Source organism: Rhea pennata, chromosome 4 (genome assembly GCF_028389875.1).
Source record: "Rhea pennata isolate bPtePen1 chromosome 4, bPtePen1.pri, whole genome shotgun sequence".
NCBI classification, from domain to species: domain Eukaryota; kingdom Metazoa; phylum Chordata; class Aves; order Rheiformes; family Rheidae; genus Rhea; species Rhea pennata.
Genome location: NC_084666.1, coordinates 7,414,274 through 7,431,995, shown reverse-complemented (window position 1 = coordinate 7,431,995; position 17,722 = coordinate 7,414,274). Strand labels below are relative to the sequence as shown.

The following is a 17,722-nucleotide window of genomic DNA, read 5'->3' as shown; positions in this document are numbered from 1 at the left end:
GAGACTGTGTGAAGGTTGCTGCAACCCAGGAAGGCAGTGCAGATTGCTGGAATTGAAAGCATCTGGAAGGAGAGACTCATTCTGAAAGGAAATGGAGAACAGGGGGAAGATTTGTTTTCAAAACTTTTATTTGTGTGTATCATCCAGAAGATCTGCATTTGCTCTATTTAAGGGGTTGCCCGTGCTCTAAGAAAAGCACAGACATTAGAAGAACTTTACTGTCTTTGGGTATGCTCATTCTAAAGATAAGATTGGCTAGTACCACCTAAAGGCTCAGACCTCCTCAAAATCACATCCTAACCTCATAAACTTATATGTTTATATATTAGCATTCTGGGACAGAGGGGCCTCTCTTCCTTATTTGGAAATGACTATAGAAATATTAGTAAATTATCCCTGATGTAATTCATTTGGCCAGTCCTGTGGTAGGAGACAAATAGCTACCATAACAGACTAGAAATCATGGAAAAATAAGCTTGCTGTTTAAAGTTACTTAATTAGTTATTTAATTAATGATGACAACAAGTCTCCAGTTAGTATTTGTTATTTAACAGCATACTCTTATAATGTTTTCTGTTTCCCAGAATTTTTGTCTGCTTTTCTATCTCTATGTTCATTAATATTTCAGTTGTTCAAGAAAGCACCTATCATATAATACATACTGCAAGCAAAGTATATTTTCCATTCTGTTTAACAGCAGTTTATCTGTGGTTCAACATCGCAAATTCACAGACTTGTGTTACACAGTGGGCCAACTTCTCTGCTGTCCTATATCCTCACACAGTCCTAGTACAATACAGAAAAATAAATGCATTAGCTCCAGGACCAAACAATCAACAAAAATCATTGATCTCTCTTTTAGTTGAGCTTCAAGCATTGTGTACAGCCTTTCTCCCCTTCTACTCCTTAACTGTTTTGGGATATTTGACAGTGTTATGAAACACAAACTGAACTCCAGATTCCATATGCTTCATAAAAGCATTGTAACTTACATCCTACTTGTATGGTCCTTACTGAGCACAGCTGCATCGTACTGTACCTTGCTAATATCTGTTATAACACTAGTTCAGCTGAGATGCTAAAGGATTCGTGCGAGAGAGTAATGGTTGGCAATATGTGGCTTAGTCATTTCTGATTGTCTGATTCGCCATACTTGATGGGACTTTGTTGAGGTGTCCAACAAAGAAAGTGTATAAATAACTTGATACTGTGGGACTACGAGATTGCTGTGATGTTGGTTTGAGATTTATTTGTGCTATACTGTATCTAGACTTATCTTCATAAATTACTGTGCAGTTCACATTTTGCACAAACTGTTATTTTCAGAAATATAAATGTTATTTTATTTTATTATGATGGGAAAAAGCCAGGTCAGGCATTACTGTTACCATTGCAAGCATCTGTAAAGGTAGCTTTTCATGCCAAGAATCAGAAGAGATCTATTTATCTGCAGATACAAGGACAGGACTCTTTCTTTGTATTTAAATCAGTTTTTACATTAGAACAACTATTAAAGGAAAAATATTGACACTGTTGCTGGGGATGATCCCAAGTTTGGCAGATCAATACTTTTGAGAATTCCTTTGCTGTCTGCATCCTGGTATCTCTGACTATTTTACTTGCAAGGAGTAATATAGTAAAGCTGCTTACACATTCTAGTTAGAGTAATATACTAAAGCTGCTTACACATTCAGGTTTACCAAAAGTTACTTAGCTAGGAAAACTGTCAAAAATCGCTGTTAAGATAGAGACATCTGCCTCAGAATTAGGACAGCAAGGAAGACAAATACTGAGGTAGCTTTCAAAATAATGAACATGATGAACAGTAGTGAACAGTAGGAGATGCAAAAAAAAGAAAATGAGTTAAATGGAGCACTGGTAGTGACTATCAAAAGCTTGTTGAAGGAACTCTCAGAGAATGACTAGAGGACTCCAAGGAAAGGCAGACTAAAGAAAAGGGAAAAGCCTTTTTCCTTATGTCATACATGAACGTATAGACTATGACGAAACAATGAATTCTCAGCAAATTTGCTGACAATACTAAATCAGGGAAGATTTAGTAGACGAACAACAACCCTGCGCTCAGGCAGACCTTCGTAATATTGAAAAATAGGCCAACATCACAAACCTCAACGAGAGTACACAGTTCTGCCTTGGGGCAAAATAACCCCATGCATCAGTTCAGAATCGGAACGGACCAGCTGAGTAGCTATAAAAAACCCAGGGGATTACCGTGGATGCCAAGCGGCATGAGAGATAGCAGGGCTCTTACCATGAATAAAGCGAAATGCATACTGGGCTACCTTAGGAGGTACAGGGACAGCAGACTGACGAAAGTTGGTATCATGTTGTATTTGTCACTGGGGAGGCCATGCCTGGGTTACTTTGTCTTCTTTTCGAGCTTCCCAATTTGAGATGGATGTTGAGAAACCAGAGAGGGTCTAGTGGAGGGCTACCAAGATGGTCAGGGGCCTAAAGTACATGGCCGATGAGGAGGCAGCTGAGGGAGCTGAACTTTAGCCTAATGAAGAGGAGGTTAAGGACAATCTAATAGCAGCCTGCAACTACTTGAAGGGTGTTTGATGTCAAAGCAGGCAGAGCCAAAACTTCGGAAATGCTTGGAAGATTCAGAAGCTTGGAAGATTCAGATTGGTCAGGAGAAAAAACGTTTTCATGAGGAGGGTGGTGCTGCCTTGGGACTGGAGGTGATGGAAATCTCCACTTCGGAGGTTTTCAAGACTCAGCGAGACAAAGCCAGAGCTGACCTAACCTAGCTTTGGTGACTACCTTGCTTTGAAAGGGAAGTTGGACTACAGACCTCCACAGGTCCCTTTCAATCAGTGTTTCTACGATTCTATAAAATAAATTGATTAAATATTATTAAATACTGTCCACAAAACACATTAGGAAATACATTTTTGTGCTAACCACATCAGTTCGCTGTGTCAAAATAAACACTAAAGAATGTGATTCTACATTCTACACACATCCAAGATTCAGATTTAGTTTCCATTACTATTTTTGAGCATGCATTACAGAAGATTATGCCCATTATTTAGATGAGTAAATCACTACTTTTAAACCTTCAATTTTGACTATTCTGGCTTTTTGTATTATAGTAATTCAAGTGACTGCTAGAAATGTGTCATATTATAATAGTCATATAGGGCTATTATTGTCCATATAACAAACTCCACAGGGACTGGGAAAGAGAAGATATAAGTTTTCACTGAAGCCTTTTCTCCCAGTTCTGTGTTTATTTACCCTCAGTTTTAATAGTATTACTTTCATGCAATAATTTTGCTTCTAATAATTAATTTGATTCATAATTATAAAAATGCTGTCCAAACAATTGCTAGGACAGTTTCTCAGTACCTATGATTGACAATATATTCAGTAAACTGCAGTGCAACATCGAAACAACAGGTTAGGATAAGAAGTCCTAAGATGATAGAATACTATCCTGTTTTAACCGAATCTGCAGAATTCAAGGTGATTAATTAAAATGTGGTCAGGACAATGCCATTTCTATTGACAAAGAAATTAGGATCTGAGTTTTGCATATTTAAAAAGAATATGTCAGATTCTGATCACATTCATGTTGGCCTAATCTCAGAGACTCTCTAGTAATCTTAATTTATATTTATGCTAATGCTCTAGAACTAAAAATTCATTCAAACATTTGTAGTGATACAGTGCCTCCTAGCATGATACTTGACACTCCTTCAGTTTTCGACGTAAAAGCCTATTTGTGAATTAATAGTGCAGCTTTCTAAATTATAAATTGATATCACCTTATCTTTAATTTTTAGTTAATGTAGAATATAATGGAGAAAACCTTAATCATAATCTCTCTGTTGAGTTCATTTTTTCACTGTAATAATTCAGAAATAAAATCAGGCACTTACGATTCTCAATAATGCAGGGATGAAAATTATATATCCCATTATTTGAACAGCAGTTTTCTTCAACTTCAAAATCACAAAACTTTTTAAATATAATTTTACTTTCTACAATATGGGCAAAAATACTGCTGGATAAATATTTTTTTCTCATTTTTCATATTGCCATGAGTTTTGTTGAGAACCAAAGGGTAAATGGAACACTTTATTTAGTGTACTACTTCTGGAGTGAAAGCTTTTGTTATAGACAAGAGACACTGGCCAGTAGTAAGAAAAAACAATATCTCTTTTATAGAACAGTCTTGTTTCTCCTGCTTGTTACTGTCTTTAAGATCCTCTTTTGTTCTTGGATATGAAATGTCATGACATGTGTTTTCTATCTGCTGTTATAGTCAGTAATTCTGTTTAAAGTTTCTTCCTGCACATTGAGTCATATTTCTACCCAGGTTATAAAACAAAGATTTATATATGAAGCATTATGTCCTTGTGATAACCTCACAGTTCTAAATGTCTTAAATGAAGATTGCTGACTATCTGATTGATACTAGCACCGATAATTACGTGTATCCGTTCAATAGGTGTTGACTTCACAGCGTAACAGCCCTAGGGACTCAGAAGGTCCCTAGTCTAAACTCCTGCTCAAAGCCCGGTCATCTCTGAGGTCAGATCAGGTTGCTCAGGGCTTTAGCCAGTCTTGTCCTGAATGCGTTACATCTCTGGGCAAACTGTTCCAGTGCTAGACTGTAATGGTGAAAAAGTTTTTCCTTATATCCAGTCTGAACGTCTCGTTTCAACTTATGTCCTTTGTCGCTCATCCTCCCACCACACACCAGTCTGAAGATCCTGACTCCAAATTCCAGATGACCTCCTCATAAGCATTGGAAGGCTGCTATCAGGTCCCACAAAAGCCTTTTGTTCTCCAAGCTGAACAAGCTCTCAATTTCTCTGGCCTCTCCTCATGGGGAATGTGCTCCACACCCTGAACAACTTGGCAGCTACCTGCTGAACTCACTCCTGTTCATTAATGATCTTTCCTCTGTGGGAGAGAGGGGGGAGTGCAATACTAGAAACAGTATTCTAGTTGAGATCTAACAAGCTCTAGATGTAATACTGCAATTGCCTCTGCTCTTTAATATATCTCAAATCTTACACTTTTGGATAACATTCCTTTTTAATAGCTGTCATATTAAATTGGAAATTCTTAGTTTTTCTTAGTGTGATTAGATCATATTTACAACCAAGTTAAGGAAAGATGACAGAATTATATAGGCAAACAGGAAACAGGAAAGTTGTACTGATTTTATTGGATAATTTCCATGGGGAAGGTAAAGAAAATATGTTGGTCCCCAAAATATATTGCACCCTGCCACTTGACCACAACTTCCCTATTCCACTTCTTAAATCTTCATTGACCCCTCACCAGGAGTATTGAGGTATGAAGAAGAGACAGTGCTATGGTGGCAAATAATGGATATTTTAATGCATTAGATCCATGTGCAGGTTTTCTGTTACATGGATGACTTACTACAAAGGTCAGTTCATTTTTTATAGTACCTCATTATTTACATGAATTAAAGATATAACTCTTATAACTTCATATCTATCAGTTAAGCATATTTAAGATGTTTGAAAGAAATAAAAGAGAAATTAACAACACTAACTGAAGCAGGTAATATCATGAAGTGAAGAGTTGCCATAATAATGACTACTGTAGAAATACAATTTGGTCGTGTTGCCAGAGAGATAAGGCAATGACATATTTATAAGGAAGAAAGCATCAAATTGCACTTAGAAAGAAAGTCAACATACTTTAAAAAGTAGTTTATGTAGTGGTGTGAGTAGTATTATTTAGTGCTTAAGCCTCTCCCCAATGGAAATTCAATGGCATAAAAGAAGTAAAAATTTTAATGGTAGAGGTTCATTCCAGTTTACAAATGAAGTGGAAGATGTAACTGGAAGAATGGATTTGCTGGAGGACACAATCCATATTTTCCACATAATGTGAACAAATTTTTATTATATCAATTATCTTGATGTTATTTTTTCCCTCATTTTCTTTAACCACATATTCAGATTTTAGTTTTCTTTTTCTTAAGCTCTAGTATAGACTGCTACCTTTAATATTCTTTATGAGAAAATAGTAAACTATTGAATTTATCAACAAGCAAGAGTTAGAAATGAAGACTTCCATTAGCATGAAAAAGATGTGAGAAGAATAAGTCTGATATTGATTAAAAAAATATAACTGTTTACATTACAAACAGTGGAACAAAAAATCCCCAAATCAATATACTAAACAAGTTTAGTAAACTTGAAACCAACCATACATATTGGAATGATGTTCTATAAAGGCTATTTAAGAATCCAGCCTAACAATGATGGAATGAAGTAATTTGTTAAGTAGTACACTGTTTTTACACTATGTATGTGCACAATACCAAGAAAATGTCCTATCTGCTAATGCAATGAAGCAGCAGTACAATATATGTTGGATTTTCTTCCAAGCCTTTCTTGTCTGAGTTAGCGGTTTTCCTGCAATTACTCAAACAAACTAAATTTAAAAGTAGGGAGTCCACAGGTGTCCGACTCAGCTCTGCAAGGTTTTCCAAATGTTCAGCTTTTTTCAGAGTTTGGCTAAGTCATGCATGCTACATAGTCCGGTGAGCTAATACTGCTGGTGCAGGCACTCCACAGATTAGCATAGCGCTCTGAAAGCTGGCCCTTATCCCGCAGCTCGGCCTGCCCGATGAGCAGGTAGAAGAAGATGTTTTGTTTCCCAGTTCCATGAAGTTTTGATGGAAGCAAGATGGAATGAATTCCTGCTCCAGCATCTTGTTGCAAGATATTTTGGAAGGAAAAAGAGGCAGTAATAGCACTGGCTGGGTCAAATGCAGGTATGTATTCAATGGTGAGCTACATATCTCTTTAGAGTCTATTGACTGCAATGACTAAACCTACTTTATGTATAATGGCAATTTAGATGCCTAGTTTATAAATAGACATTCAATTTAGGTGTGTAAACTGCGCAAGAAATCCTTATCTCAAAGGATAAGTTAAGTTTCAAAGTTGCATTCAGTACTGTTGTACCATGTACTGTTGGGAGTGCTTCATCCTCCTTTGTAAATGATGCATTTTATAATAAGCTTCCAATACAACACCACAGCTTCTCCATGATAAACTATTCTTCTGCATACTGCGATTTTACGACTCAAAGCTCACAGGGTTTTGATTGAAAATAAACCTTTTGGCATTGTTGAGTGTCCATAACAGTATGTGTATCCATGGCAACTACAGGAGAGAAAGTATGAGCCCATAATCCTTCTTAAGTAATACCATGATATGTTTTTCTTGGTAGACAAAGAGATGCTAGCTACTTATAAGCATATTAAACAGCTCGTGCATATTCAGAGTTGCACATATACTCCTTGTCAGAAAAATGGAGATCATTTTAGTAAAATTTTAATGTGTGGTAATAGTTCAGAAATATAGAAAAATGACACAAAAGGATTTCTGGAGCTCTCGTTTTGAATTAGGTGGACAAATTAACTTCAAATTGGTCATTTTAGTTAAACCTCCTTTCTCTTAATCTTACAGTTTAACAGAGAAGTCATAACTAAACATATCCGTCTTGTTGATTACCGGAGAAAGGGCTAAATTAGTCTCTGGTTAATCAAAACAGAATTTGCGCCCTTTTAAGGTGTTATGTATAAGTGATGGTCTAAAATGTTCATATAAATATTTTCATATGGTGCAAATGATTCAAAAATCAGTACAATATTGACCATACTGAAAAGTACTTTTTTCTTTTCTTGTTTTCTTAATTAAGTTAGTAAGAGTACCAGAATATTTTAGACACAGTTATGACTAATTTAAAAAATAAAAATATTTGCACACCATTTTTGTTTTATATTTTCCAACTTGCACCCTGTGATTCTTGGGAAGACCTGCAGGAACTGTTGTCTTATTGACAAAAAGCAGCCAAAATTGCACATAGGCACAAGTAAAAGCGCTGATGCTTATGTGAAACAAATCTTAATGCATACTACTTCAAGCATTTAGGACAATGCATGTATGAACGTGGCTGGAAAATAGGTGTACCTGATGAGACATAAACTTGAAAAACAAGCTATTTTGCTATAAAAGAGGGAAGAAAAAAAAATCCAATTTTATATATGCGGAAAATGGTTTCTAAATGGAAGATTTTTTTCCAGTTTTCCATGAGTATTCAACTGCTTTTAAACGGGACATACAAACTGAAGAAGGAATGCAAGCATAGGTTCTGATCCCACAGCAATTTTTTTCTCCAACTGCTGGCCCACAGAAATTTGGCATCCCAGAAATTTGGCTTCTCAGCCATGAAAGTAATTCATTGAGTGGAAATCTGTTTGTTTTCCCCCGAGCAATGAGATACTAAATTTGGTTTAGATGTCCTTCAACAATGTCAGAGACTGATTATGCTTAATTTAGTTGTTATTTAAAAAAATAAGTTTGGGGAGTCCTGATGTTAGTATTTTCTGGCAACATAAGTAAGTGTGGTTTTTTTCTGTTTTTCTCCTCTTCTTCAGCTGTGGGGTGTGTGGTGGGGGAAGGATGGTAAATTAAAGCTTAAAGCTGTATTTTGTCTAACAATCTCATTACGGAATCCAACAAATCCTGAAGATTTTAATCTTTCATGTAAACTCTGTTATGGTAGATCCCTCATTGTAAATAGGGAAAGAACTAGTATAGGAATGGTAAGAATCCTGGTCTACTCTGGATCAAGATTAGTGAGAAAGAAAAAGCAGTAAAACCCAGTTTTCCTGTAAATATCTGCAGTCTTTGAGGAAAGAATCTCTCCTCAGTTTTTCAAACTAAAAAGTTTCAGAGTCTCTTTAATTCCTACACTGGCAAGGTAGGAAGGTGAAAGAACTAGCCTGAGTTATGTTCCCTTAGCTGTACTGCTGAAGCTGAAGAGACTGATGACCTCAGGAAATGGGCATAACTGAGCTCTGGAAGAAGAACAAACTGATCACACAAAATTGTAGAATCGGAAAGCGTCTCAGAAGATCATATACTAATGTGCTGAGGCAGGATCAACTATAACCTTTGCTATTCTTGATATTTCTCTAATTTTACACTTAAAAACCTCAGATGACTTCCCAAGTTAATCACTTCTAATGATTCAGTATCTTTTGTTATTTAATATGTTTTTCTTGTAATATCTGAGCCAAATTATCCAGGCTGCATGTATTGTCCTGTTCCTGGGTAAATTCATAACATGTAATCATGGAACAAGAATTATCTAGTCTGGTGAGGTTTCTTTTGGCAGGAATTTTTCTTCAACAGGAGAAGGATAGTCTAACACATTAAACAAATTCTGTCCTGGATTCAGAGATCACTTTGCTCTCATTTTAAGTGTCTTCCGGGAGTCCTCACAGTTGCATTGTGTGAGGTTAGCTGGCTCAGTAATAGTGATGATAAAGATATTTACAACGACACTGATTGAAGTTTAAAGCTAAAACTCTGACTTGGTAGTATCTTTAAGCACTTCTATTTTAAAATGCTATATGCAATATACTTGAATACTCATGGGACCTTTGTATAGTTCTTTCAGAAAGCTGCATGGGATAGAAAGATCACCCATTTCTGATATATGTGTGGGTCTGGAATTCTGGATATAATTCATACATATATCATCCTGCAACAAACACTGTGATGAACTGGCTTAAAAGTATCCATGAAATCTCTTTACCCAGGGGATATTTTTTAGGGGAGTCTGGCTCCTGGAACAGAAATAAATCATGGAAAACATGGATATTTTCAGTGGCATGAACACAAGATGGAGGAAGAGGCCTTAGAAATAAAGGACACGTCCATGTCTAGATAGCTTAACCTGTTATATAATTCTTAAAATCTATCTAGATATACAGGAATTGTGGATATTGGGTACTGAAACCATCATACTGAAAGTTGCCAAGATTCCATTTTGCCAGGAGGATAATCAATGGAAATTCCATTCAGCCATCTCAGTTTATTCTTCTCTGAACTTTTCCTGTTGATTTGCTGGTGAAGATGGAGGTGGTAGAAGAAGGGGCAAAAAGGGAAGATAAGTTTCCAGTTACAGGACCATAAAACTCAGGCTTGTTGATTGGTAACCCCGTTCTGAAGGAAAGCCCACATCATTTAAACTATGATGTTTCTGGGAGTTTCATCTGAACCGTAACTGTTTTTTCCATATGTTGTACCATGATATCTGAGATCTGTGGAAGTACTTAAGTGATATCCCTCACAAAGGGATGAAAAGAAGACTCTATGCAAGACTTTCCTCATGGTGCATAGTAAACTTTTGAACTTAATTCCTCTGTTGATCAGCCACAATAGTATTTGTTACTATTAGTATTTGTTACTAATAGTATTTGTTAACCTTACAGGGATGGCACAAAGCCCTTACTTTCCCTATGGGCATTTTAAAAGGTGATGGGGAAAAGAATATAAAATAAATATTAAACATTATTTCTTAATTGGCTCATTGTATTATGTATAATTTTTACCAGATAATTTTAGTGAGTTAAGTAAGTATATGTACTTACTGGATGTATGATTTAACTGTAATAATAAGATTTTTATTTGGGGTTTTTACTCTGAAGACAGCTAAGAAAAATCTCAGAGCTTCCCAAAACCACTCTGTCCAAAGAAACCACAGTGTTACAGAGCCCTTTCATCATCCAGCATACGGCACTGTAGAACACAAAAATATACACTGTACTACTTTAAATTAATTCATATTTGCAGGAGACACAGTCTGTGTGAGTATATGCAATTAGGAAATGTAACTTTTTTTTTCCTCTGACTTTTTTAGCTGCCTCACCCCGTTTATTTGAACACATACATATGGTGTGTGAGAGTGAGCAAGCTCTCTGCAAATGTTTGGAAGGAGCATCTGTCAGACAATAAAACTTACAAGAAAACATGCTTCTCATTTAAAGAGTATTCACTAGAACTATCTCAGTGTTGGAGTCAGTTCATCTGTATAGCTTAGAGGCATTAATAAGAAGAGAAAACTGTACAGTCACCAGGAAACTTGAGCTGTTAATAAGAATTCAAGTTTTTTTAAAGCATTTTGTGTATTTGGCATCACAGTCTTCTGATAGGAACCTGAACCGGTTGACATACAGGAAACCTCTGATAGTCCATCCAAAAAAGACTGCAAGCAAGAAGATGACATGCTTTTTGCAAACCTGGAAAGTCTAAAGATTACAATAATTGTTGGACCAAAGGGATCCTCTTCAGGCATAAATAGGAAGACTCCTACTGTCTTCTCTTGCAGTCCAGCTCAGCTGCCAGCAAAAGCAGGTGCTCTCCCCCTACCAGTGTTCCAGAGGAAATATTTAGTGAGTATTTACAGCTCTTTTAACAAATTTATATATTATTAGCATTTCAGTTACATTTGTATAGTTTTCTCAAAGGACAAAAGCATTATAAAGTAACTTTTTAAGGCTGTTGTTTTAAACAATTGTTTGAGTTCAACAGTCTGATGCAATTACTATATTAATTTAAAAACACAATTTGCACAACCTCTGACAGTAGCTTTTTAAAAATATTATTTTTAACAAGTGTTTAAGTTTAACCATCTTATTATAATGTATTTTTTAAATGCACAAGTTATGACAGCAAAGTAATTTATATAAATTTGAAATGTATTTGCCTTTAAATGTTATGCCATAAAACAGCCTTTTCAGAACACAAACTTAAAATAAATCATTTCTTTTGGCAAAGTAACCTGCAATTTAATCTTTAGAAGAATAAATATACCACTAATGTTTTCCACAGAAACAGTTGATACTCTAATTAATTCAAGATGTGACTTTAATAAGATTTCAAAAGAAAATCAGAAACAGATTTTCTCAGAGGTAGTATCATGAACAAGATTAAGATATTTTTATTTTCATTGGAAACACTTGTCTCAGGTAGAGTTACAGATTTATTGTATATAGCATGGAAACATCAAATCTGGAAGCATTATAATTATGTTTTTAGAAGCATAACAATTTTTAATGTTTTGGATATAGGCTTTCTTTTTGTTATAACTTATCCTTTGTTACATTTTATTAAGTAATCGTTATTCAGTATTGAATTTAGGGTGACTAATATGGCTAACAATCTTTTTTTTTCCTTTTCATGTGGAAGGTAATGGAAAACCTGATGTTTGTCTGCTGCTCCTGTAAAGTTATCTGGACACTGCTTGTAACAATTCTAGGTTATGCCAGCAGCTTGCCTGTGGGTGATGATTCTATTTGCGCAGCAGAGGAACTTGCTAAGTACAGCATAATCTTTACAGGGAAATGGAGTCAGACTGCTTTCCCTAAGCAGTATCCACTTTATAGGCCCCCAGCACAGTGGTCATCAATGCTAGGTAAGTGAAGTATGTGCAGTTTTAAGAACACAAAAATCTCTTGATTATTGTGATTCTTTTTTTTTTTTTTTCACCTTAATATTCAATTTTAAGCTAACTAATGCAAAAAGAAAGAACATAGCCAGAGATACTAGGAATGAAATGCACAAATTGCAGTATCCACAATGCTTTCAAAATCTGCAACTGTTTTCAATTGACTTCTGTTTTCAGTTGGCTATAGCTGAAATAAACTGTGATCACTTGAATGTTTTTCTGTCCACTCATTTTTACACACAAATGTTTAACCTCAGAAATTAAAGAGCAGTTGAAGAAAAAAGCACAATCTAAACCAGACTTTTATGTCATGCAATGTATTCACTCAAATAGGTGTTACTCATAGTTCTGACTACAGCATGTGGAAAAAAAATGAATATGCCAGCAATGGTGTTCGTGATTTTGCTGAAAAGGGTGAAGCATGGGTATTAATGAAGGAAATAGAAGAAGCTGGAGAGAAAATTCAAAGTGTACATGGAATCTTCTCTGCTCCTGCCATTTCCAGTGGTACAGGACAAACTTCCACTGAATTAGAAGTGCATTCAAGACATCCCTTAGTAAGTAATTAACATATTGATGTTAAAGGTTTATTTCATATCACTAGCAGACAAAATTAAATATTAATTCTCACTGGTCAGAACAATATAATGCAATTATGTTACTAAAAAAGTCTGCCAAAATGCAAGGAGTTCAGTAGAGTTCTTATAAAGTAGAAGAGTAAAGCAGAGCATTACTTTTGAAAATTCTAAAATAAAATTATTATAAATATGACTTGAACATTTCAAAATAAGTGATGAAGTGCTGATGGATCACTCTGTTTCACTAGGTGTCATTTGTTGTACGAATTGTGCCAAGCCCCGACTGGTTTGTGGGTATTGACAGCCTAAACCTCTGTGAAGGAGACCACTGGATGGAAGAAGTGTCAGTAGATCTATTTCCATATGATGCTGGAACTGACAGTGGTTTCACATTTTCCTCCCCCAATTTTGCCACTATTCCACAGGACACAGTTACAGAGGTAGGTATATGTGCCGGGTTTACCATATCCCGCTATGTACTCCATGTACTCCCTTTAAGAAATTAACTATCTTACAATTAGACAGTAAACCCTTTTTCTTGCAAAATCCATTTCAGTATTTGGGAGTGCTCATGCTATATAATGATTTGCTACACAGCTGATAACTCTACTGCTTTTATTTGTTTTCTCTCTCTCTCAAATTCATTTAGGGAAATACGATCATGAAAATTTGGCCAACATTTAAAATAATTAACATAAAGTATGAGTATTTTGAGAGGATTTTTAACTGCTCTTAAAGCAGTAAGGAAATCAAAATATTCAGAAAATTCCTGTCAGGGCTAAATATTCTCATACTTTTCTCACAGAAAAGGAGAAAGTAGAGAATTATTGTATGTACTGACATGGGGTGGGAGTTTTCAGTTAAAAAAAGATGTTGAAATCTGAAACTTCAATCTGAGGGAAGGGAGCCAAGGGCAAGCAGAGGAGAACTATTTTTGTGGCTACAGCAGTGCCCCCACCTTCAATCTCTTTTTCTCACTCTGTGCTCTGTATTCCTCATACTTTGCTTTTGTCTTTTAATGGTGGTAAAAAACAGAGCATCTTGATTCAGAGGTTTTGAATACTATAAGCATTCAGACAATCCTTTCTCATGTTTAAGGTCAATTCTTCTACAGCCATATGCTGTGCTAATGAGTAATGAGAAAAAACAGAGAAGCTGAAAATCAGCTACATTTGACCTCCTATATCCATATAACTGCTGCTATAGTATACTTAATAGTATCATTTAATACTCTTGTAAATTCTAGCATTTTCCACCTCATAATAATATCCACTTCTCTCCATCAAACCATTTCATACATTACTCTTAAGTTTTCAATACCTCCCCCCCAGTTCTCCATCCAAAGGTTGGCACAATTCATTGTGCCCAGTTCCCAAAGAATTTTGCACAAAGATCTGAAATTATCTGCAGTAGTTTTGTATACTGGGGTTCATAGACTAGTGCATTTTACTTGCCAGGAAGTATCACATAATATGTAAACATGATGTTAAACTTATTTTTAAATTGATATGATGATGTAATTCTTTTAAGGTTCCCTTTTTCATTCACAGATCACTTGTTCCTCTCCAAGTCACCCAGCAAACTCATTTTATTATCCCAAACTCAAAATTTTGCCACCTATTGCCCAAGTAACAATGGTGAAATTAAAGAAAACTCAACTGGGTCTTCCTGTCTCTCATCTTAATCTGCCAGCTAAAAGCAATGAAATAGTAGACTCTGTGTCAGGTAAGTGATTATTACTTTGATACGCTCAATTCTGGTTTTTCCATTCATTCAGAAAATACGTGGAACTCTGGCAGGTGATGTGGATGAAATAGTCCGTCAGGCTGAATAGTCTGTCTGCACAGAAATAATTTCCAGACTCACACATAAGAAATAAAACAAGCTAGTTGACATAGAAGAGAGTGTCTAAAAGAAACAATAAGGAATGGATTTCATATCTGAGCTACAGTCTAAATGTTTGGGTTAGATCCACAGTGAGGGTTATTCAAGTCTTAGTGTCAGTGTAGATCTGTGAATTTCATAAGAAATAAATGATCCTTGATCAGAATGAGAGTTCCCCCAATTCTTCGTAAATTCTGAAGCAAATGCTCCTCCATGTGTTTTTCCATGACGATGGAGCAAAAGAAGTATTATTGCTGTTTTTTTCTAGGTCAGAGGGTTTGAAATAAGAATTGAAATAAACCCGTTAATTGTCTTTGACATATTCATGACAGCAATGCATATCCTCACATAAAACAGATTGGTCGCTCTTTTTTTCCTTAAAAAGCTTTTTTAGGTAGGAAGATGCACAAAATACTGAATCAAGTCAGTCTTCAATGTAATTTTCAAATCTCCAGATCAACAACAATGTTTGCTCTGAGGGAAAGACAACAGATGTATGGTGTCTGCTGGATAATCTCTTTATACTTGTCCAGTGGCTTTTTACAAAGAAAATGTAAATGTAAGAGAAAAGGTTAGGAATAAGAAGACTGACATCCCAAATCTTATGTGAGAGAGCGATGGGCTGAATCCCCAGTGTATTCCTAGAATAGCTTCCAAGTTTCAGGATAGGCTACTCCAGAATGAAGATTGCATGCCTATAGCTCTGTGCTAAAGTCACCTCACGATCTGTAAAATAAAGCTCATTCTCTGCTTAGATTGGAACAGGAACATTTGGCCATATTTAGGATATAACGTTAAAGCAATGAATTTAAAATATGATATTTTTAAAAACATTTCTAATTATATATCCCAACTTTACTATTTATTAACCAGCAAATCAGTCTATTCAAAAACTTATTCCAGAGGCAAAAGGACAGTTTCAATAACTAGAGAGCAAATCACGTCCCTCATTCTCACTAGAATGGGAATCAATGACTACAACAGAAGTGGTTAGATCCGTTTAAAGAGGAAGAAGTGACAGAAATTTATACCAGAGGTCACACATTCAGTACAGCATTTAGAGCTGGGTTTGTGCACAGCTATTTTATCCACAAATACTGAAATAAACAGTACTGATGCAATTTCCTCTGACAAGCAATATTGTTATTTAACCTGCTAAGGAATAAGCATCTGTATATAAGCGTCTGTATTTTCATGAGAGATTATTAGAATAGGAGTACATATTATGCAAAGTACTTTAGAGTTTCTGACTTCTTAGATTGCAGTAAATTAAAAGTACGTTAAAAACTCTTCTAGTATTAAAAAATTTATAGTTATAGGATATCTTTGTTGGTGGTGAAAACTGCAGTGCACATGCCAAAAAAGAGCAAGATGATATAATGATAAAAAAGGGAAATTTTCTTTACTTATGAACAAAGGTTAAATGGAATTTGCTATGAACAACTTAAGGAACAATATCTATCTAGGAAGAAATCCAAGTCTATATAAATACACCAGATAAAAGCTTTAATTCTGATGGTTTTAGTAAACCATGCAATTGTAAATGAATTATCACATTGACAGTAAGTGTTTGTGAATGCAATCATTTGAATGCAGTAATTTCAAACATAGGTTTCTTCAATGTGATTTTTATAATTTCAATTTAATAAATAATACCTACACTCACTGATTTAGTCCTTCAAACAGTCTGTAGACTGCGATAATAATATTAACATCCATGAGTTCAGGAGCTGAAAACAGATGTTTTTATTTATTAGACAACATATGGATTTTATTAATATCACATGTATTTTTGTATAAGAAAGGGTACTATTTGATCATCATTCCTTAATGCTTTGCCAACTATGTATTTGCCTTAAGCACAAATTTCTGTAAAGTTACCTTTTCGTTGTGTATATTGCAGAAACACCACTGGACTGTGAGGTTTCACAATGGTCTTCATGGGGTCTGTGTAGAGGTACTTGCGGAAAAACAGGGACCAAGATCAGAACTCGCTTTGTACTTCTTCAGCCTGCCAATAATGGAACTCCCTGTCCAAATCTGGATGAAGAAATAGGATGTGAACCTGATAATTGTGTCTGAAATAAAGAACAGATAATAATTTAGATAATTTAAAAGTAGGATAAGTTTAAATAAAACTCGATGTCAGTCAATGCTCCTTGTCATTCAGGTACACTGTACTATTTTACTGAAAAGGTATTTTAGACTGGATTTGAAAGTTGTTGTTTTGGGGGGGGTTAAATTCTTAAGGTTTAGTATAACAACAGTACTTGATCTTTAACAGACCAACAACCCCGAATAAATCCTTGTTATAAATACACTGTAAGTTCTTGGAGTACCCTCTAGTGGCAAAAAAGAAGACCTTTGGACAGATTGTAGTTCACACATCAACAAATCTTTCAATCATAAAATCTAAGCTAATATGTTCTTAAATACTATAATTTGTTGATTTAAAGCTATTTATACCTAGAAATTTAATTTTTTCTCTAAATTATGATTATTATAATTTATTGGCATTTTTGTTGTCTTTCTAAACTTGTTTAGCGTGCATTACTTCAGAAACTGCGTACATTACTCAGAGTGATCAGATGTTTGCAGTATGATTATGACAATAATATAATGAAGGAAATGTGTCTTGAGTCTTGTGAATGCAAGAAAAGGTTTATTTTTCCTAAAAGTGAGAAAAATATCTACCAGAAGGACACTTAGCCAAGAAAACTAAAAGCTGATATCAGAAGTGTGGATACTAGTAGGAAAACCTAAACTTAATTCAAAGTGTTAGATGTGATTTAAATACTGACTAATGGTTGGTGTGAGTCCCTCATGGGTCAACTGTCTCAGAAATAATTCACAGAAAGTTAACACTGTTGACCACAACATAAATTATATCATTCCCTTTGTATATGCAATAAATGTGTCCAAATTTCTTTAAA

At 35.2% G+C, this 17,722-nt stretch overlaps 1 protein-coding gene across 1 annotated transcript; it reads left to right on the top strand.

The window, feature by feature from the left end:
- Positions 1-11,038: 11,038 nt before the first annotated feature.
- Positions 11,039-17,722, top strand: SPON2 (spondin 2). Its single transcript, XM_062574523.1, has 6 exons — positions 11,039-11,272; positions 12,069-12,294; positions 12,661-12,884; positions 13,154-13,345; positions 14,456-14,630; positions 16,693-17,722. Exons 1-6 carry the CDS (start codon positions 11,105-11,107, stop codon positions 16,869-16,871), a joined length of 1,164 nt encoding a protein of 387 aa, XP_062430507.1. The 5' UTR covers positions 11,039-11,104; the 3' UTR covers positions 16,872-17,722.

Bases quoted from the DNA above. Each gene is read 5' to 3' on its own strand.
- SPON2 (XM_062574523.1), top strand. From the start codon at position 11,105: ATGCTTTTTGCAAACCTGGAAAGTCTAAAGATTACAATAATTGTTGGA. The intron at 11,273-12,068 runs GTGAGTATTTAC...TTCATGTGGAAG, and splicing joins TGTTCCAGAGGAAATATTTA to GTAATGGAAAACCTGATGTT. The intron at 12,295-12,660 runs GTAAGTGAAGTA...TCACTCAAATAG, and splicing joins ACAGTGGTCATCAATGCTAG to GTGTTACTCATAGTTCTGAC.